The following is a 21,888-nucleotide window of genomic DNA, read 5'->3' as shown; positions in this document are numbered from 1 at the left end:
CTAATTTCCACTGGCTCAGTTTGTGTGCGGTGTGAAAATTACTTTGGGCAAAAGATAGTCTTTAGTTTGAAACAATCTTTCTTTGTCCCAGCGAACTCTGCCTCTTTTGTTTCACCAAGTTCTCTCCCTCCCTTCCCCTCCCCTCCCCTCCCCTCCCCTTCCCTCCCCTCCTCTCCCCTCCTCTGTCTGTGTCTCTCTGTCCAGGGTCTCTCTCATAGTCCTGGTTGTCCTGGAACTATGTAGACCAGGCTGGTCTCAAACTCACAGAGAGCCTTCTGCCTCTGCCTCTCAAGTGCTGGGATTAAGCTCGGTTTGTGTGGCTTTTTTGAAACAAGTTCTTCCAATATATTTCATGCTGGCCTGGAATTCGTAATCCTCTTGCCTCAGTTTCCCGAGCCCTGGGATTACAGGCCTGTCACAAACACCCAGCCTAGGCGTTAGTTACTTAATCTGTGCTTTACTTGCGATTTAGTTTATGACAATAAGGAAAAGCAGCATAGTGCAGAGCCTACTAGTTGAGGGCAGAGAGCGGATTCCGCTAGCACAGGCAGGAGAGTGGTGAGCATCCCCACGGCTCCGCCCAGCCCCAGCGTAGGGGCGCCGTGCTCAGAGACCCTAAAGAAGCACCGGAAGTGCGCGGCCACCGTCGCCTCGCGCGCGCGCGTGCGCAGCTTGGCTGTTCCGCCCCCAGGCGGCAGTCCGCTTGCCCCTCAGCGCGGGCCGGGGCCCCGTTTGGGTGGGTAGCTGGTCTAGAGGGCCCTGGCCGAGGTGAGGCTGCCGCGGTCCTCTCGCTTTGCAGGTGGGCACGGACAGCCGGCAGGCAGGTGCAAGGGCGTCGGCCGAGTCGTGGAAAGACCTCGCCGAGCCGAGGGACTCGGCGGGTCTCGAGCTGGCTGCCTCAGCTTCTGGCCAAGGGCGCTGATGATGCTGCGACACCTGGGAGGAGGGATAGTGGAGGAGGCAGCGGTCCCGGCCAGACGGGCCACCCAGCAACGGGAAGACCGGTGGGAGGGACAAGCCGCTGGCGGCGACGCGGCTTTGGGAGGCATGGATGTGAAGGACGATGGCCTTTAGGTTTTGCCAAGAGCTGGTCCTCGCCGCCTGTTTCGTGTCCTCTCACACCCGCAACCCTGGGAGGCCTTCCGCGGTGAGGCCCAGAGCCTTTTCCAGGCTGGCCCTCTGAGGCTGAGGTGGTGCTATGCGCCCATCCTTGGTGTCCTGGTGCATGCATGGCTGGAGCTGCCAGCGTGCTTGGGGCAGTTCTCAGTTTGGATAGCAGCACGGGACAGGTCACACGCTGGCTCTCACGGCTTCAGTACACCCCAGAAGGCCACTTAAGAAGCAAGGTCTGTCGTCTTCCTCTGACCATCTGTCCACTGCCCCTTCTGAATGGGGCTGAGTTTGTCTGTTTTCTCTCCCCGAGTGTAAGTTGGGGAGGCCTCAGGCCGGGGCTGCCTCCTACCTACCACGGATTCCAAGGTGGTTCACGGGACAGATGGCTGCCAAGTCCTGCTCCGGGGCTCCGGTGAGTTACTCTTTGTCCCTTCTGCCCTGGTCACGAGCTGTGAGGCGAGCCGATAGTGAAGCTGGAAAGGACTAGGATGCAGGGATAGCGCTCTGTGTCCTTTCGGCCCTTGTCTGGTCCCCTGGTCTCAGCTCTGCTACCCCATGAGAAATCAAGAAGCCACACCCCCTGGTGCACTCTCAGCATATTGTCATTCCAGGGAGAGATGCCTCTGACCTTCCAGGATGTGGCTGTGTACTTCTCCAGGGCAGAAGGGCAGCAGCTGGGCCCCCAGGAGCGGGCGCTCTACCGGGATGTGATGTTGGAGAACTATGGGAACGTGGCCTCACTGGGTGAGAAATGCCCTGGAGCCCTGGCTCACAGGGGGAGTCTCTAAGGGACATTGGGGCTGATTTGGCCCATTGATTCCCAGAGGAAGGAAGGTTCCTGCTCTTGTCCCCAGGGACCAGTCTGTCTAGTTCTAGGGACGATTTTCCAATAACCTCACAGAGTCATCCCTTTCCCTGCCTAACAATAAGAATTCTTAGGCATTTGAACTCTTTGCCCCTTGGTCTCCCCTGACCAGTGTGCCCATGCAGGCAGAATGTTCTCTGTCTGGTGTGCAGGACCCAGCAGGCAGGGTCCTGCTTCAGCCCCTGAGGCTGCAGCAACTCATCCAGGGTCCTTATCTTTAACAGGATTTCCAGTCCCTAAGCCAGAGCTGATCTCCCAGCTGGAGCAAGAGGAGGAGCTGTGGGTCCTGGATCTTCTGGGGCCTGAAGAAGCAGAAGTCTTAAGAAGTTGTCAGACAGGTGAGCTAAGCTAGAGGCTGGTCTCAGGAATGACCTCCTAGAGCCCTGGCTTTGGTAGCTGGAGGGAGGGGGTCTAGAAGTGATGGCAGATATGGTGATGGTATGCAGTCCTCCCTCTAAGGGAAGACAGTGCTTGCATGCATGTGCTTGACAGGTTTTCTTTGCCAGTCCATTTGCTTTGCCTAAAAAAAAGAGAAGATGGTGGCACATGCCTTTAATCTCAGCTCTTGGGAGGCAGAGGCAGGCAAATCGGATCTCTGTGAGTTCAGGGCCAGCTTGGTCTACAGAGCTAGTTACAGAGCTGTTATACAGAGAAACCCTGTCTCAAAAAGAAAAAAAACAAAACTAGTATTGTAGTTTCTGGTCCTAACGTAATTTGTTCTTTTACACACCTTCATGAACTTTTTTGTAGGATATACTTTCTCTTCTCTTACTAGCTCCAGGTTCTGTATCATGCTCCTTTCTCCTTCATCTCTTCCTCTTCAGCCCTCAGTGTTGGTCAGCAATACTTCCTTGTTCTTGAGACTAGGCCTTTTCGTGTTTCTCAAGCATGTCTCAAACACTTGGATCAAGTCATCCCTTCTGGAGCCTCGGCCTCCATAGTAGCTGGAACTAAAAGCATATACCACCACACTTAGATCATTAACAGTTTTGTTTTCTGTTTTAGTTTTTCGAGACAGGGTTTCTCTGTGTAGCTTTGGAGCCTGGACCTGGAGCCTGTCCTGGAATTTGTTCTTTAGACCCGGCTTGTGCACCGCCACCACTCGGCTCATTAGCTCTCTTTAAAATGGCTCTTAGAGATCCCTCCCGCCCTTCCCCTTGCCTCAGCCTCCTCAGGTAGGAGGCTTTGAATTTGCTGTGTTAAGAAGGATGGCCTTGAAATCCTCTTCCTCCTGCCTCTGCTTCTCAAGTGCTAGGATTATATTATAGGCATGTGCAACTATACCTAGCCCTTTGAATCTTTATTTTATTGACTCTGCTTTAATTGTCAGCTACTGCTGGGCCTCATTCTGTTTTCTGCTCTTCTTGTTCCTCTCTGTCCCGTTTTGTTACATGTACTGTTCCTCACTGTTAGAGTGGAACTTCATCAGGCGTGTCCTCAAATTTGCTGTTTTATTTCGTAAAGTTAATATCAATCCTTTGCCTTTTATTAGTTGTTGATCCTTTTACCAAACATGAATGCATTATCATTTTTAAGTGATTTACTTAGGCTCTTTTGAACTGTTTTTATTATCTCAAGTTTTTACAAATTTGAAATTGGCTGCATGAAGCCTATCTTTTCTAAAATTGGGAGCTTAGATCATTGATTTTTAAGTTTTCTTTTTAAAGATGTCTAAAGGCTTTATGAAAGTACAACCTTAAATATAGTTCATGTTTTATAAATACTACTGTTGTGTATGCATGTATGTCTGTGTTGTGGTATGTGTATACTTTAGTTCAGGTGGCTGCAGAGGTCAGAGGCATCAGATCTCTAGGCAATAGAGGCATTGCAAGCTGACAAATATGAGCACTGGGTACCAAACTCAGGTCCTCTGGAGATCAGTATGTGCTCTTAACTACTGATATATCTCTCTGGCCTGTCCTCGTGTTTGTGTACACGCATGTTTGCATGCACACGTGTGAGTGCTGTGTAATGAATTCATGCATGATAGGCAAGTGCCCTACCAATGAGCTATATCCTGAGCCCTTTTTGTGTCTTATTTTGAGACAGGGTCTTAGATGCTTATGCTGGCTTTGAGCTCACTTTATAGTCTAAACTGACTTTAAGTTTTAAGTTCTAACCTCAGCTTCCCGAGTACCCAGGATTATAGACCTGCACCATCAGGTTTAGATACATTTCAAAAATTTTCCATAGGCCTTATTAGCTTTTTTATTTTTAAAATTCTGTGGCCCAATCACTATTTGGACAGGTAATTGTTCTTTTTTTAATGTTTAGTATTCTGCCTGCATGTATGCCTTCAATCCAGAAGATGGCATCAGATCTCATTTTAGATGGTTGTGAGCCATCATGTGGTTGCTGGGAATTGAACTCAGGACCTCTGAAAGAGCAGCCAGTGCTCTTAACCTCTGAGCTATTTTTCCAGCCCTATCTTATTGTTCTTAGTTTATTGTGTAATTCCACTGTGGTCAAGGAACATAACTCTGTATGGTTTCATTCTTACATTTGCTAGATGTATTAGGACTTCCAGGCCTCTTGGTAAGCATACTCTGTGTAGTAGTAACTCTTCTATACTTGTGATCACTTGGCAAAAAGCTACTTAGCAGAGAAAGGGATTTGTTTAGTCTGGCTTGGAGTTCAGAGGGGCTAGAGTTCGTGATGCAGGGAGAGTCATGGCGGCAGGAAGTGAGGCCAGCCTGGCAGTCGGGACACAGCCTGATCACACTTCATCTGCAAAAGGAGGTGGTAAAAAGAACCATGAATGGGGACGGAAGTCTTTCAGCAAGGCTCCATAGCCTCTAAACTCCCAAAGAGTACCACCAGCTAGGGACCAAGTGTTCAAATACATCAACCTGTGGGAGACATTTCTCATTGAAACCATGATATCCATGTAAAAGGAGATGGGTATTGTTGGTGTTCTGTAGTTACAAGATTGTGCAATGTCATTTAAGTTGACGAGGCTAATGCTGTGACTCATGTTTTCTCCATGGTTTCTTGGGTTTTTTTTTTTTTTGGGGTTGTTGTTTACTTGTTTATTTTTTTCAGTTGCTAAGAATATCCAAGGATGTAAAGTTTACTTTCCCTTGGATTTATTCAGTGTCTGTTATTGATTTGTTCTCATTTATGAGATAAGAGATATATTTTAGGTGCTACGAACATAGCAGCTTCAGCCTTCTTACTGTTTCTGTTAACATGGAGCACCTTTTCCATCTAGTTAATTTTACTTTATATTTAAAATATCTGTCTTCCAGATATCTCACAGTTCGGTCCCATTTTCTATCCATTTTATCTTTTAATTTTTGTGTTCATGTTTAATTTAACTCTTTTCTTGAGTCCGTCCTTCCTCTCCTCTTATGCTCTAGTGCTGGGGATAGAACCTAGAGACTCTCTCATGCTAGGCAAGCACTACCTGCTGCTGAGCGCACCCCTTGCCATAATGTGGTACTTAGTAGATAATAACTTTGTTGTTGTTGTTGTTACTTTCTTGGGGTTTTGTTCTGTTTTTTAGCTTGTTTTCTATTTTGATTTGAGCCAGGGTCTCTCTATGTAGCCCTAGCTGTCCTAGAACTCACCATGTGGACCAAACTGGCCTTGAACTCACAGAGATCCACCAGTGTCTGCTTCCCAAGTGCACCACAATACCTGACTTCTTGTTTTTGTTTTGACACAGGCTCTCATGCAGCCCAGGAGGGCTTCTGACTTACTGTGCATTTGAATCTGGCCTTAGCCTCTTGATCCTTCTACCTACACCTCCCAAGTTCTGGACTTGACCACCATGCCTCTAGGTTTTGCACTTATTTCCTTTTTGAACATTTCTTATTTCTCTGTTCCCTTTTCTTTTATAGCGTCCTACCATCCTTTATTTTAGCCATAAAGAATATATATGTGGGGGGTGTATATATAAACAACTTTAAATTTCATCATACAGTATTATAAACAACCCAACACTGCTACCCTCCAGAGAAACAATTTGCCCACCGCCTAGCTGACCCAAGGAAGGAGAATTCCAGTGCCCTGTCGTCAGTCTGTGTGTGGAGCACAGCTCACAGAAAGTGAGGTCTGCCTGTGCTGTGGTCCTCTCCCTCCCCTGGTCCTGAGCATATTGCTGGGACCCGCTCACTGCTGCTCTTTCACTCACATCTGATTGCCTTGCAACAGAAACTGGAAGGCAGGAAAATACTCTTCCTTTTGAGATGCTTGTATACAGGTCAGCTTGGCCTCTCTCGTAGTTCCTGCGTCAGACTCCACGTGACTCAACAATAGATGATCCAAAAGGCAATTTCAGAAATTTTAAAATACTTTGCACTGTTAAAATTCCACTTGCCAACATTTGTGGAATGCCATGGGAACAGTGCTTTCTATAGAAATTAATGTAGTAAATGTGGAGTTCCTTGTATAAAAAAGATGAGAGTTTTATGTGGCTTTAACAAGCTGAAGTAGAGCCGGGCGGTGGTGGCGCACGCCTTTAATCCCAGCACTCGGGAGGCAGAGGCAGGCGGATCTCTGAGTTCGAGACCAGCCTGGTCTACAAGAGCTAGTTCCAGGACAGGCTCCAAACTCCAAAGCCACAGAGAAAAACCAAAAAAAAAAAAAAAAACAAGCTGAAGTAGAACTGAGTAGACTTGGGGGAGGGGGTGATAAACAATTTAAGACAAAAACAGGAGTATTCCAGAAAGATCTCGTGACCATGTCTCTCTGATCCACAGTTTTGCTTTTCTATACAGTTTCTCTTTGGAGGGGCCCTGGAGGCAGTCAGTGGACATTGCATTGGCGAGGCTGAGTTCTTTACTGTTTTGGGGTAGGCAGATGCATACTCCCAGGTGGTTTTACCTCTGTAGTAGCTTTCTTCCATTGTTCTTCAATCCTTTTGTTCCCTGCTCAGTTAACTGATCCCTTTTCTAGAAACCAAAAGGTCCCAAATGGATTTATGTGAGATTTGATCTTCTCACGTACGTTATTCAGCCTTTCCTGTCTGTGGGAGACCATGTGATCCCGAGTAATGACAAAGGTACTACTGACCTTCCTCCAGTTACAGGGTGGGTTCCCCTCAGATTTGAAGCACTTTTCTGTTTTGCATTAAGCTCTTCGTTCACTAATCCGGGATATAGTTAGCAAAGATGATTAAGTTACCAAGGCTTTGCCTGGAATGTTGTGTCTTCAGATATGACCAGCCTACTTTAAAAAACTTTATGAAGCAAAGAATAAATACTCTTTGGTGAACTTTGTATTAGGTAATATTGGTAGTATTGTCTTAGGTAGGTATGGTTATATCCAGAACCAAGACTCTAGCAGTTTCATCTACCTATAAACAGGGACCAGAGATTTCCCTCATCTGGAAAATATGGGAGGGGGTTGGAAACTTCAAAAGGCATAACCTGGGCAGCCAGTACTCTTGGAGCCTGAGGAGAACGGCACCTCTGATTGGGGACCTCCCAGTGGCTGTTAATTCTATAGCCCTCTTGTGAGTACTACAAGCTACAGAAATTTCCTTATAAGCAGTGAGGAGATGTAGCCTCCCCAGACCTTAGAACAACAAAGGCATGGGGGCAGGGGAGAAGCTAGTGATCCTCCTTTATTTCCTGGACAGTGTACTGGGTTAGCAAAATCATGGCTGTCAGTCTGGGCTGACATCTCTGACTCCATGTGTAAAGCCCAGGGAGGAAAAATATCAGGAACAGGCATTAAAAGGATTTAGATGGAAATTCCAGCTTATTTTGAAATCTGAAATAAGAAATCCTGTAGGTATCAAACTCCCTCCTAAAAGAAAAATAATGTATCATTAGAATCACCTCCAATCCTCAAGGACCATAAGGCTTGTGGTGGTGGGTTGAATAAATATTTTCAGCCTAAACTTTAGCTATTAAAACTTTAAAAAACAAAACAAAAACTGCTAGCCAGATGGTGGTGGAGACAAAGGAGGCAGATTAAAGGTTCACTGGCTGCTCTTCCAGAGGTTCTGAGTTCAAATCCCAGTACCCATATGGCAGCTCACAACTGTCTATAACTGTAGCCCCATGGGATCCAATGCCCTTTTTGTTTTGGTTCATTGTTTTCTTCTCTGTAGCTTTGGAGCCTGTCCTGGAACTCACTTGGCAGACCAGGCTGGCCTCGAACTCTCAGAGAACCCTCCTGCCTCTGCCTCCCGAGTGCTGAGATTAAAGGCATGCACCACCACTGCTCAGCCCAAAGCCCTTTTCTAGTGTGCAGATATACATACAAAGTACCCATATATGTAAGATACATAAATACATCTTTAAAAAACCAGAAGAGATCATCATTACAGCTACATCTCATAACATTTAAAAAATAATAAACGGATGGTATGAACAGTTCTTCACTCAAAGATTTGATGATATGAAATGAACCAATTCCTTGAAAGACAATCTCCCAAAACTCCACAAAAAGAAAAGAACAGTCCGAGGAGACATGTATTTTAATAGTGTGCCTGTTTCAAGAGAGTTCCATTGTGGTCTGATAAACGAGGAAGAAATAGCAATTCTCTACACTCTTTAAGGAGAGAAAAGTAAAAGCAGGTTGTGGCTGTGAGGCCAGTGTCACCTTAGCGCAAAATTAGAGATGATACAAGAAAAGCAAACTGCACACAGGTATCGCTTATGACCACAGATGGAACAATTCTCAAGAAAATTAACTGTGTATAAAAAGAACTGTGTGGGAATAGGCCTCTCTTGATTCTCCCTTCTGTTCTTGGGAGTTATTTACAAAACAACTCCAGGAACTGGTAAGTACAAAGTTTCATGACACAGAATATGTAAGTCAGCTGATCTCTTTGTGCCTGAAATGAACACCTGCTGGTGAATTTTGATTTTGTTGACTGTTGTTGCTGTTGCTTCCTGTTTGGAAGAGAGCTTGAAACAGTCTCACTCTGTAGCCACAGTGGGCCTAGACGTCCTGTGTAGACCAGGCTGGCCTCAGATTCACAGAGATCCCCCTGCTTCTGCTTCCTGAGTGCTTTAAGTGTGTGTCCTCATGCCTGGCCAAGTGCAGTTTAAGGTAAAATAACATAAAGACAGGCAAGATGGTTCAGCAGATAAAGAACCTTGCCAAGCCTGAGAACCTGAATATGCTCCCCAGGACCTAGACGGTAGAAGGGGAGAACCAAGGCTTGCAAGCAGCATGCTCCCCACCTTTCTCTTTCTTTCTTTCTTTCTTTCTTTCTTTCTTTCTTTCTTTCTTTCTTTCTTTCTTTCTTCCTTTCTTCCTTTCTTCCTTTCTTCCTTTCTTTCTTTTTTCTTTCTTTTTCTTAGGCAGGGTCTCACTATGTAGCTCTGGCTATCCTGGAATTCACTAGATCAGACTGACTTCAAACTCACAGAGACCTTCCCCTGCCTCCCAAGTCCTAGGATTAAAGGTATGCACCCTATGCCTGGCCCCCCATCTTTTAAAAAAGAAAAAACTGTTAAATTATATAAGCACTCCAAAGATGAAATTCATAGCACATTCAAAATGTGCTTACCTAATAGATTCAAAATCTCTATGTGGAAAAATGCCAAAGCCTATTAAAAACATACCAGAAGAGGAAATAAATGAAGAAAAATCCTTGTTTATGTATAGGAGAATATTGTCAAGATGTTAACTTTTTCCAACTTGATCTATAGATTCAGTACAATCCAAATAAAACTATCAGCAGGATATGTTATTTGGTAGCTATCAACAAACATTTCAATATTCATATAGCAAAGTAAAAGACTCCAAATAGCTCGTTATTGAAGCAGAAGAGCTGAACTCATAGTACCTGATTTCAAGACTTAACTATAAAGCTTTAATTACCAAGGCAGTGGGGTATTGGCAAAGATAAATGATCCGCAACCATTGGAGCAGCACGGACAATGCAGGTATAAAGGACTACATAAATATCAACTGACCTTTGATAAGGGAACAGAGAATACCATGGAGAAAGAATAGTCAACAAATACTGGATGTCTACGGACCAGTTTTAAAAAATTACAAAATACCAACAGTCCTGGCTTGCTCATACTTACTCTGCTGCTATAACTAACTGCTTAACCAACAACATTATTTTATCCCTGCTTTGTAGGCTGAGAGTATCAAATCAGGATGATCTCAGTTTTGGATGATAATCTTCCTTTGTCCTGACATGGTAGTTGGAGAAACGCTGTCTCTCTCTCTCTCTCTCTCTCTCTCTCTCTCTCTCTCTCTCTCTCTCTCTCTCTCTCTCTCTCTCTCTCTGTAGAATCTTATTTGTTATGTATACAGTGTTCTGTCTGTGTATACCTGCATACCAGAAACAGACACCAGATCTTATTAGTGGTTGCCAGGAATTGAACTCAAAACCTCTGAAAAGCAACCAGCGCTTTTAGCCTCTGAGCCATCTCTCCAGCCCTCTTTTTTTTTTTTTCTTTTTTTTTTAAAGACAGGGTCTTTCTTCATGGCCTTGATTTTTCTGGAACTCTCTGTGTAGACCAGGTTGACCTTACAGAGATTTGCCTGTCTCTGCCTCCCATGTGCTGGGATTAAAGGTGTTTGACACCACCTCGCAGCTGAAGATCTTATTTTTATGTTTATGGGTGTTTTAATTGCATGAATATCTGTTCAGTACATTTATTTAATACCCTTAGAGGCCAGGAGAGGGCATTAGGTCCTCTGGAACTGGAGTTACAAATGGTTATGAGCCACCACTTGGCTGCTGAGAACCTATCCCTTTGATAGAGTAACTAGTGCTTTTGACCACTGAGCCATCTCTCCAGCACCTTCTATGACATTCTTAAGGCAAAACTATATAGCCACACATGTTGTCCTAACACTAGGAAAGTAGAGGCAGGAGGATCAGGACTTAAGAATCATTCTGGGCTACATAGCAAGTCAAGGCTAGCATAAACAACATGAGGTTTGTTTGTTTGTTTTTGATTTTTGAGACAGGGCCTATCTGTGGAGCCATGACTGACCTTGAACTCGCCCTGTAGTCCAAGCTGACCTCGAACCCAGAAAACCCAGAGATACTCTTGCTCTGCCTCCTGAGTGTTGAATTTAAAGCATGTTGCCCAGCAACATGAGATCTTTTATCAACCCTTTTTCCTTAAAAAGCAAAACAACTAGGGATGGTAAAACGGTGATTGCCAGGGAGCAGTGAAAGAGCCCTTGGAAGGAACTAGGTGGAACCCACGTTTTACAGCGTCAAACACTTGGTTGGCACTGCCATGGTGAATCCATGTTATTGCTTTGTCAAAGCCCATCCAGTGTACAACATCAAGACTGAACCCTGGGCCAGCAAGATGGCCCAGTGGAAAAACACTTGACACACAAACCTGGCAACCTGAGTTTGATATCCAGGACCCATGTAAGGGAGGAAGGAGAGAACCAGCTCCTGGGGGTTGTCCCAGTTCTCATCTGTTTACCATTCCACATGTTCCCTGACATACATACCATGCATACACATACAATAAATATTTTAAAAAGACTAAGCCCTAAACTGCCGCGGTTGGGTTATAAGGATAGGACATTGTGTAGGGACCCCCAGTGTGACACATATTGGAATAATAGCTCATGATTTCTTCAGCATTTGAGATTCAGAACAAAGTTGTGTTCCTTCAGAGACTAAATACTGAATTTATGGTTATATGTGTTTTCTATTAGCATATGGGGAGGAATCTCTGTTGTTTCTCCACAATTTCTGTTCTATTTTTTTGTTTTGGTCTTCCCTTTTGAAAATACTCCCTCAGAAAAAAAACAGGAAATGGAGATTTTATTGCTGACAGACCTAAGGGTACCCAGAATGCCCCGCAGCTAAGTGGGGTTCAGGACTATGGCAGAAACTTGGATGAGAGCTGAGGGAACACAAAAGGAAGACTCCAAAGAACATGGTAAAGTTTTGTGCTGGTGATTTAATCTAGGTTTTAAAATTACCAGTTTAGCTGAGCGGTAGTAGTGCACACCTTTAACACCAGCCCTCGGGAAGCAGGGGCAGGCAGATCTGAGAGTGAAGCCAGCCTGGTCTACAGTTGGCCACCCAGAGATGGCAAAAGGGGTTGTGAAATTGGCTTCCATGCAGGAACTTTGAGGGAGTAGTTGCAGAATTCAGGCAATGCTGTGGTTTGGTCAAGTGTCCCTCAATGTTCCATGTGTTAAGTCACTGGGGACCAGTGAAACCACATGGACCACAGCTGGTTCTCCCTTATGGTTCACAGTGTAAGAGTTGACTCTGTTGAATACTTCCTTCCCCATTGCCATCTGGTCGCCTTGTCCCGAGGCCCACAGCAATGCATCTTGGGCTAAAACCTTCAGGATCATGAGTTAGGTTTTCCCTTTATATGTTCTTTACATCAGGCATTTCCTTATAGAAATAAAACAATCACTAATAGAGGCAACCAAAGAAGTCTTACAACTACTCTCTAACTCATGTCAAGTGGCCTAAAGTGGTGGCACACAACTGTAACCCAGCATTCAGAGGCAGAAACAGGAATACGAGCTAAGCTACATAGTGAGACCCTGTCTCAAAAAAAAAAAAAAAAAAAAAAAAAAAAAAAAAAAAAAAGCAGCACTGCCTCTTAAAGACTTCCAGAGGTCATGAGTTTAATTACCAGCAACCACATGGTGGCTCACAACCATCTATAATGAGATCTGATGCCGTCTGGTGTGTAGGCGTATATGCAGGCAGAACACTGTATATATAATAAATAAAAAAAAGAAAGAAAAACCTAGTTGAGGGATGGGATCTGGGGAAGTAGCTTACATTTCAAGAATGAGGGCCTGAGTTGGATCTCTAGGCACATTAAAAGGGCAGACATGCATTTGTAATCTTGGTGCTGGGGAGGCAGAGACAAACCAGCCAGTTTAGCCTATTACACAAGTTGCAGTCCACTAAGGCTCCCTGTCTCAACAAACAAGGTGGTCAGCTCCTAAAGGAAAATATCCTCTCTCTAGTTTACATACACACAATCATGTACACAAAAGAAAACGAGGCTGTATCAACAGGTAGGGTTAAGTATCTACCCTTTTAGCTACCAGCATTGCAGATGTTCTGTAATATTGTAGCAATTACTGTGACGAAATATGGGTGAGCAACTTCAGGAATGGTGTATTACTGCTCACAGCTGGAGGAGACAGTCTGTCATGGTAAGGAGGGCAAGGCAGCAGGAGTGAGGCAGCTGGTCACATCCTGTCCTTCGGAAGCAAAGAGAAGCCTGGTGGTGATGGTGCACACATTTTAATCCCAGCACTCGGGAGGCAGAGGTACGTGAATCTCTTTGAGTTCAAGGCCAGCCTGGTCTACAGAGCTAGTTCCAGGACAGGCTCCAAAGCTACACAAACCCTGTCTAAAAAAACACAACAACAACAAAAAACAACTCAGTAATTCCAGCTCCAGGGGACTTAAGGCTTCTGGTCTCCTTAGACATCTGCACTCGTGCATATACCCACACAGAGAAACGTGTGTGTTGCATGTGTGTGAGTGTGTAAATGTACTTGCCCATGGGCACACATGTGGAAGCCAGAGAATATTAATGTTTCAGGTTTCTAGAAGAGTGAGGTTGTAGATGGTTAGAACCAGCTCGGGGCGAGAATTGCAGTGTGGTATTCAGCTCTTATGTCTAGTTACTCGCTTCCTAAAAGATGACATCATACAGCTCTTAATTTGGAGAAGCCTAAGTTGTTTTTCCTTTTTTGCATCCTATTCCACAACTGAGAGGTTTTTGGGCATTTGCAGAGCTGTGGTTGCTTCTGTGTGAAGCCTAGAGCTGTGGCTGCTTTGGTCGAAGGGCATGCTGCATTAATGATGGTTTTTCTGATTGGTGAGACCTCACAGCAGCTAGTAGACATCTGAGCCCCTTGGGTAGATCTTGAGTAATGTCATTTCAAAGGAAAAGCATTATTCTATGTTTGCAGTAATGAGTTTGGTGACCACATTAAGTGTGGTTACCCCAGTGCACTATGAACTATGGATGGTAGCCACACTGAATTCTTGGGCATGAATAAAATTAATACCTCGGAAAATAGGGGGAAAGATTAATATTTTTTAAAAGATTTACTTCATGTGTATTTTCTCTGCATGTATGGATATTCACCATTGCATACCTGGTGCCTTCAGAGGCCGGAAGAGGGCACCAGATTCCTTGGTACTTGAATTCCAGATGGTTGTGAGCCACCATGTGTCTGGCTTATTTCACCAAACACAATGATTTCTAGTTCCATCCATTTTCCTTTACAGCTAAAGTAAATTCCACTGTGTATATATACCACATTTATCCATTCCTTATCCATTTATCTGTTAGATCTTGGCTGGCTCCATTTCCTAGCTTTTGAGAATACTGTGACAAGAGTATATGATCAAGAGTAGTATAGCTGGGCCTTATGTGCATCTATTTTTAATGGTTTTATTGATTGTTTTGTTTTTTGAGACAAAGTATATTTAGTGCTGGCTGTCCTGGAACTTTTACTCTGTTGTAGACCATGTTGGCCTCAAACTTACAGAGATCCTTAGTATTTTTGAGGAGGCTCTCTCTACTGATTTCATGATTTCAATACTGAATTCACCAATTTGCACTCCCACGCAGTGTATAGGGTTGCTCTCAAATTCTCACGAGCATTAGTTATTTGTCTTCCTGATGATAGCTGTTCTGGAATGAGATGGAATTTCAAAGCATGTTCAGTTTAGATTTCACTGTTGTCTGAGGATGCTGGATATCTTCTCAAATAGTAGCCATTTGTTCTTACTTTTTGTTTGTATTGTATTTTTCTTTTCTTTTCTTTCTTTTTTTTTTTTTTTTTTGAGACAGAGTTGTTTCATGTTGCCCAGTTTGGCATGAAAATCATGTAGCTCAGAATAGCCTTGATCTCCTGTCTTCATTTCTTTTTTTTTTGGGGGGGGTGGTTTCGAGACAGGGTTTCTCTGCAGCTTTTTTAGAGCCTGTCCTGGAACTAGCTCTTGTAGACCAGGCTGGCCTCGAACTCACAGAGATCCGCCTGCCTCTGCCTCCCGAGTGCTGGGATTAAAGGCGTGCGCCACCACCGCCCGGCTTCTGTCTTCATTTCTTAAGTGCTGTGGTAACAGGGCTGACCACCATACCTGATACCATTTCTATTTTTTCTAAGAACTACCTATTCAGGTCATTAACTCATTTAATATGTGGATTGTCTCAGGGGTTTTACTCTTTAATTTCTGCAATTTTTATATATTCTAGATACTCAGCTGATGTCTGATGTATAGTTTGAAAGATTCCCCCCCCCCCATTCTCTAGGCTTTGTTTGTTGTTGTTGTTGGTGGTGGTGGTGGTGGTGTTTGTTTGTTTGCTCGCTTGCTTGCTTGCTTTTGCTTGCCTTTGAGGCTTCTTTAGGAGCAATGATTGAAATGTTGTTTATCATTTCTCGTATAATGTAAGCAGAGGAATAGAGCTTGGGATACAGTTGGGAGAACAGCTCCAGCTGTCAATGAAAGTTAGTTCATATAGCTTCTATCTGGCAGGTGGCAATGAACGATGGAGGTAATGGGCAGGATTAGGCCCGTAAGTTCCTTCCTGGTAGCGAGGAAAGGGTCTAGGTAAAACTCCAACCCCACCATCCAAGGTACACATCTGTACCTGGAGTGTTCAGGTGTCCAACACATGAACTCACACTCATACTTGTTCATGATTGGCTTGTGGTGGTTCCCCCAAAGGAGAGAATCTCAATACTTGATTTTCCTTCTAGATGTTTCCCAAGTCACTTAGCCCTGTTTTGTGCTCCACTACCAGTCATTGCTGTCCACTATGGGACTCTAGTTGCAGTACCAGGATTGGCCTCCTGGACCTGTGCTACAACAGAAGGCAGCACTGGCTTTTTTAAAAGAACCGTTTTCAAAAGATTTTTTGCAGTCCTAAGGGATTTGGCTCACCAGATAAAAGCACATGCTGGCAAGCCCGAGGACCTGAGTTTGGTCCACAGGGCCCAAATGATTGAAGGAGGAAATAGACTTTCATAGGTTGTCTTCTCAACCTACACACACAATAAATAAATGCTAAAGATTATTTTGGGGGCCTAGAGAGATGGTTTATGATGGTTAAGATGGTTAAGAACACCTCCTGCTCTTGCGGAGGACCCAAGTCCAGCTCCCAGCACCCACTTCAGGTGGCTCATGTCCACCAGTAACTCCAGTTCCAGGGGATCTGGCACCCTCTCCTGAGCTCTCAGGACAGCAGGCACAAAGGTGACGCATGCGCGCATGCAGGGAAAGACAACCTATAAATAAATAAGTGAAAAATCACTAGGCTAACCTTTTTGTTCTGAGCATAGTGATGGTGCATACAGTCTCGTCCTCAGGAGGTTGAGGCAGGAAGAGTGCCTTGACCTTGAGTAACCTTGGTTGTGTAAGCAAGACCTAATCTCAAAACACCAAAACATTTCTTTTTCTCCAGCCTTCTTTTTGCTTTTTTAAAATTTGTTTAAGGTTTTATATTTATATGATGTTTGTGAGTGACAGAGATGGGGTGGATTATACCACAGCATGCGTGTGGAGGTCAGAGATAGCTTGGCTGAAGTCGGTTCTTTCCTTCTGATACGTAGGCTTCAGAGACAAACTTTCAGACATGGCAGCAGGACCTTTACCTACTAAACCATCTGGCAGGCCCTCCTCTTTGACTTTGAGGAGTAGTGTCTCGTGGGCTCAAACATACTGTATAGCCAAGAATAACCAACCTTGAACTATTGGTCCTCCTGTTTGCATCTCTCCAGTACTGAGTGCACTGCACCCGATTTTCAGTCTTGACTCAGTAATTAAAACTTTCCTCAGAGAAAGTGCCAAGCCCAGATGGCTTCACCAGTTTGCATTAAACATTTAAGGAAGAAATAGCACATACATGTGTTTTTCTCTCAGTAAAAGTTGGCTTATTCCGTGTGTCAAATTTTGGAACTTACTCATTTTTATAATATATCATAGACTTTCCCTTATAATGTGTTCTTCTATTACTGTGTAGAAAGGTACTCTGTTATACGAGTAGAGGTTAGTTTAGCCAGGCATCTGGGTTTTGAACATGTGTCCTCCCCACAGCTATGGAATGCATGTCAGTTACTGCCGTGCCCATTCATTCCACACACATGAACAGTCACATGAGGTGAATTCCTTCAAAACTTTTTTATTTTACTCTGTGTGTGTGTATGTGTGTGTGTGTGTATGTGTGTGTACAAATGCACTCATGGGATACTTGCAGAAGCCAAAGGAAGACTTGATTCTTGAATAACTTCTTAGAGAGTAATTTGGGGACTAAGGGTGTGTGATCTAGCTATTCTTTTTTTTAAAAGCTAATTAAATTCATATTTTATTTTATTTATTTATTTATTTTGAGGCAGGGTTTCTCTGTGTTGCTTTGGAGCCAGTCCTGGAATTAGCTCTTGTAGACCTGGCTGGCCTCGAACTCACGGAGATCCGCCTACCTCTGCCTCCCTAATGCTGGGATTAAAGGTGTGCGCCACCACCGCCTGGCCATCTATCTGTTCTTAAGTCCAGTCTTCTCAGCCTCTGTGTAACATCTTCTGTGCCTGTCTCTATCACCCACTTCTTGCTTGCTCTGGGTATGGTGAGAATTTTTTTTTAATTTGTTTTATTTATTATGTATACAGTGTTCTGTCTGCATGTATGCCTGCAGGCTAGAAGGGGAGATCAGATCTCAATATAGATGGTTGTGAGCTACCAAGTGGTTGCAGGGAATTGAACTCAGGACCTCTTGAAGAGCAGTCAGTGCTCTTAGACTCTGAGCCATCTCTCCAGCCCCCCCTGTGAGAGCTCTTTCTTTCATTCTTGGACTCAGTACTTTCTCTCTCATCTCCAGCATTTGTGTCAGCACCCGCACTGCTGGCTGGCATCTTTAGTTGTTCCGGTACACTCTTCCTCTTGGGACTTTCTGACCATGTAGACTGAGAATGAGCCCATGATGTTTTTCCATGTGACATGATTTACCCATTCCTTTTTAAAAATGTACTTGCTGACCCTAGCATGTGGCAGGTGACTTAATACCAGCATTCAGTGACAGGATTATGAATTTCAAACCATCATAAGCTATTTAGCAAAACTCTCACTTCATTATCTGTCGTTCTAAATAGAAAATAAGTTTCCTGAGACCAGAGACTGTGTTAGTCTTCCTTGTTAAATTCCTTATTTAGAATATGCTTGGCCTTGTATTTGGTGAATAAATCAATTTGCTTATTTAACACTGGCAATTTGTTTAGTGACTAATGGATATTACTGTCTTCATTTTGCTTGTTGGCCATCTTTATTTCTGGATTATGTCACATTTTTCTACTGAATTGTCTGAATTCTGCATAATAGCTTTATTTTTATTTTATTTGTTTGTTTGTTTGTTTGTTTTTTTCGAGACAGGGTTTCCCTGTAGTTTCTAGAGCCTGTCCTGGAACTAGCTCTTGTAGACCAGGCTGGCCTCGAACTTAGAGATCTGCCTGCCTCTGCCTCCCGAGTGCTGGGATTAAAGGTGTGTGCCACCACCGCCCGGCTTATTTTATTTATTTATTTGAGACAGGATCCTATGTAGCCCTGGCTGTCCTGGAACTATGTATTTAAGGCCAGCCTTGAACTCACAGAGATCCACCTGCCTCTGCCTCCCAAGTGCCAGAATTAAAGGCATGTGTTTTCACACTTGGGGCATAATAGCTTATGGAAACATCAAACAAATTGTGATTTCTGCTGACAAAGCTTACCTCTAGTAATTTATTTGTGGTTTTTGTTTAACAGATTCTGAGATTGAGACCGAGAAGGAGCTATCCATTTTAAACCAGAAATGTTCTGAAGAAGTAAAAACACCAGAATTAATATCACAGAAATTCCCAGGGGCTAATTCACAAACACCTGAATCCCAGGAAGCTTGCGATCATAAAGGTCAGGAAGAAGAGAACCAAGGAAGTTCTACTCAGAGTTTGAAGAGAGTTGCTAGAGAGGACTCTCCAGTATGTAGAAAACAACTTCCAGAAAATGCCCAGACTCCTGCATTTGATAGACACTTGAGTCCAAGCCAAAGTGTTGTTACAATTCAGAGAAGTAAAACAGGACAGAGAGTCTTTACATGTGACATATGCAATAAAACATTTAAATATAATTCAGACCTGAGTCGGCATCGCAGAAGTCACACCGGGGAGAAGCCTTATGAATGTGGCCCGTGTGGGCGGTCTTTCACGCACAGCTCCAATCTCATTCTGCACCAGCGAATTCACACTGGGAACAAACCATTCAAGTGTGGCGACTGTGGGAAAACTTTCGGGCTCAATTCCTATCTCCGTCTGCACCAGAGAATTCACACTGGAGAAAAGCCCTTTGGGTGTAACGAATGTGGGAAGGCCTTCAGTAGAAGCTCCAGTCTTATTCAGCATCGTATAATTCACACCGGAGAGAAACCTTACAAGTGCAGTGACTGTGGGAAGGCCTTCAGCCAGAGTCCCCAGCTGACTCAGCACCAGAGGATTCACACGGGAGAGAAGCCCCACGGCTGCAGCTGGTGCGGAAAGGCATTCAGTCGAAATGCAAGCCTCATTCAGCACCAGAGGATTCACACGGGAGAGAAGCCCCACAAGTGCGCTCAGTGTGGGAAAGCCTTCAGCCAGAGCTCCAGCCTCTTCCTTCACCACAGGGTTCACACCGGGGAGAAGCCCTACGTGTGCGGGGAGTGCGGGCGAGCCTTTGGCTTCAATTCTCATCTCACTGAGCACGTCCGGATTCACACTGGGGAGAAACCCTACATCTGCAGTGAGTGCGGCAAAGCCTTCAGCCGCAGTTCCACTCTGATGCAGCACCGCAGAGTGCATACAGGGGAGAAGCCCTATCGGTGCACCGAGTGCGGAAAGGCCTTCATCCAGAGCTCCCAGCTCACCCTCCACCAGCGTGTTCACACTGGAGAGAAGCCTTATGAATGTGGGCTCTGCGGGAAGGCTTTCAGCCGGAGATCAGCCCTCACCCAGCATCAGCGGACTCACATGGGAGAGAGCCCACAGGAGTTTGAGTGTGACCCAGATTTTGTTTATGACTCCAGCCATCTGTCCACGGGAGAGAGACACGGCAGGGCCTTCAGCCACAGTGCAAAACTTGTTCTGCAGTGGACAATTCGGAGTGATGAAAAACCCCGGGGATGCACTGAATGTGGGAAAGCTCTCAGCGTTTCCTCAGCGGAATATCAGAAAATTCAAGCTGCTGAGAAACCCTATAAATGCCAGGAATGTGGTAAAGCTGGCAGTAGCGTGTCCCATACTCAACATCATGTAACTGGGGTTGGAGAGAAACCACAGTTGAATGACGGATCTGAAAGATACTTAATTCATATCAAAAAGATTTTTCAAGAAAGACATTTTTAATGTGATGAATGTGGGAAACAGTTTATAGAAAGTTTGTTTTATATTAGGTAGGATGGCATAATGAAAATTAAAATTAAGCAGACTTGCCTCTTAGGAGGCTGGGGCCCTGTGTGCCTACTGTCTCCACCCACCCCACTCCCCACATCCAGGGTCCTGACTGACTCAGCACAGCAGGCCACCTTGGCATCAGGTCAAGTTCAGGTTTTTAGGAGAGGGCCAAGTTTTAACACTAAAGAGCAGCTGATGGAAGGTTTCAAGATACGGCATATCTCTTCATTGGTGATCAAAAACGAGAAACCCAGAGATCTGGGGAATTGGGTTTGTCACCTTTGAGAATATTAATGATGCTAAGGACAAGATATGGCAGTATGTGGACGGTTTGGGGACTGAGGTGGCTCTGCCAGTGGCTGGACTCAATATAGGTTCTCTAGGTATAGAGGAGACTGAAGCTTTGGGGGGCAGCCACTGTAAGACAAGGAGAGGGGGCTGCAGAGTGACAGTTGGTAACCGGAGCTTAGGGCCAGTATGACCGTGACAATGAGGACAGCTACAGAGTGCGGCTGCTGGAGGCTCTGGTGGCTGCAGTCTAGCGACAGATTCCGCACCCCCTCTCCCTGCCAGCAGCCCGACTGCTGCTGACACCACGCCTTCTCATTAGTAGGCTTCTTTTTAAAGAAGAGCTAGCTGTCCTTGTGTTGTTCTGTTCTGTTTAATGTTTTCCAAGTTCCTGAGCCACAGGGACAGGCAGAGCCCTGTGAGTTTGAGGTTTCCGATCAGACACTTGTGTCAGCTGTGTTACTGTTGTGTGTGACGGGAGGAGCGCTGGCTGTACTGCCTCTTCTCTCTCTCCCGGCGTCATCCTGTGAGTTCAGGCGCCTCCACTTGGTTCTCTGAGAGCAAGCAAGCGGACTCTGAATCTACGATCTTTTTGGAAGTTGAGCAAGCTGTGGTTTCTCCATCTCCATATATTTCTCAGTGAAGCATGGCTGGATAGCAGTTAGCAGCAGGGCTGCCTGAGTCCAGCCTGCACACCTCCATGCTGTGTGCCCAGTGTCAGTGCAGACAGCGGGAGATTCTAGGTGATGTTTATTTATATTGTACTTTTTTACTGGAAGGTGTATGACCAAGCCATGGTGATGTATTTGCAATGGCGAGGAATTCTAATACCCAGTTTCCTTTGGATTTATGAAGCCAATTAAAAAACTGAAAATCACTATCAATCTGTAGGGATGCAGTGTGACTCAGTACAGAGTGTGCCTAGTTTATACAAAACCCTTGATTTGGCCCAGCACTGTAAAAACTGGGCATTTTGGCATACACCTTTAATTTTAGCATTCCAGATATAGAGGCAAAAGATAAGTTCAAGGTTATCCTTAGCTACATAGCAAACTTGAGACCAACCTAGGCTACATGATACCCTATCCAAAACAAAACAGAAAACCAACCAAGTAAATAATACCAGCAAGCAAGATAAATTGAAGGATTTCTAGTCATATTGAAGTTAAAAGTAAACACGGGGAATTCATCCTGGAAAATGAAGTTGTCTGCGTGGGCGTTACTGTTGCATGCAGGTGAGCTGGATGGCACCACTCTGCCGAGTGAGGGAGAGAGAGCAC

The 21,888-nt window shown here is 44.7% G+C and overlaps 1 protein-coding gene across 1 annotated transcript; it reads left to right on the top strand.

Moving 5' to 3' along the window:
- The first annotated feature begins 696 nt into the window (after nt 1-696).
- Znf251 (zinc finger protein 251) lies at nt 697-21,485 on the top strand. The gene is made up of 4 exons (XM_038342231.2): nt 697-1,525; nt 1,725-1,857; nt 2,203-2,316; nt 18,666-21,485. The coding sequence occupies exons 1-4, from the start codon at nt 1,496-1,498 to the stop codon at nt 20,270-20,272; spliced, it is 1,884 nt and encodes a 627-aa protein (XP_038198159.1). The 5' UTR covers nt 697-1,495; the 3' UTR covers nt 20,273-21,485.
- Nucleotides 21,486-21,888: the final 403 nt, after the last annotated feature.

This window comes from Arvicola amphibius, chromosome 9, assembly GCF_903992535.2.
Source record: "Arvicola amphibius chromosome 9, mArvAmp1.2, whole genome shotgun sequence".
Taxonomy (NCBI): Eukaryota; Metazoa; Chordata; class Mammalia; order Rodentia; family Cricetidae; genus Arvicola; species Arvicola amphibius.
The sequence above is the reverse complement of the archived record's forward strand: the minus strand, read 5'-3'. Positions and strand labels throughout refer to the sequence as shown.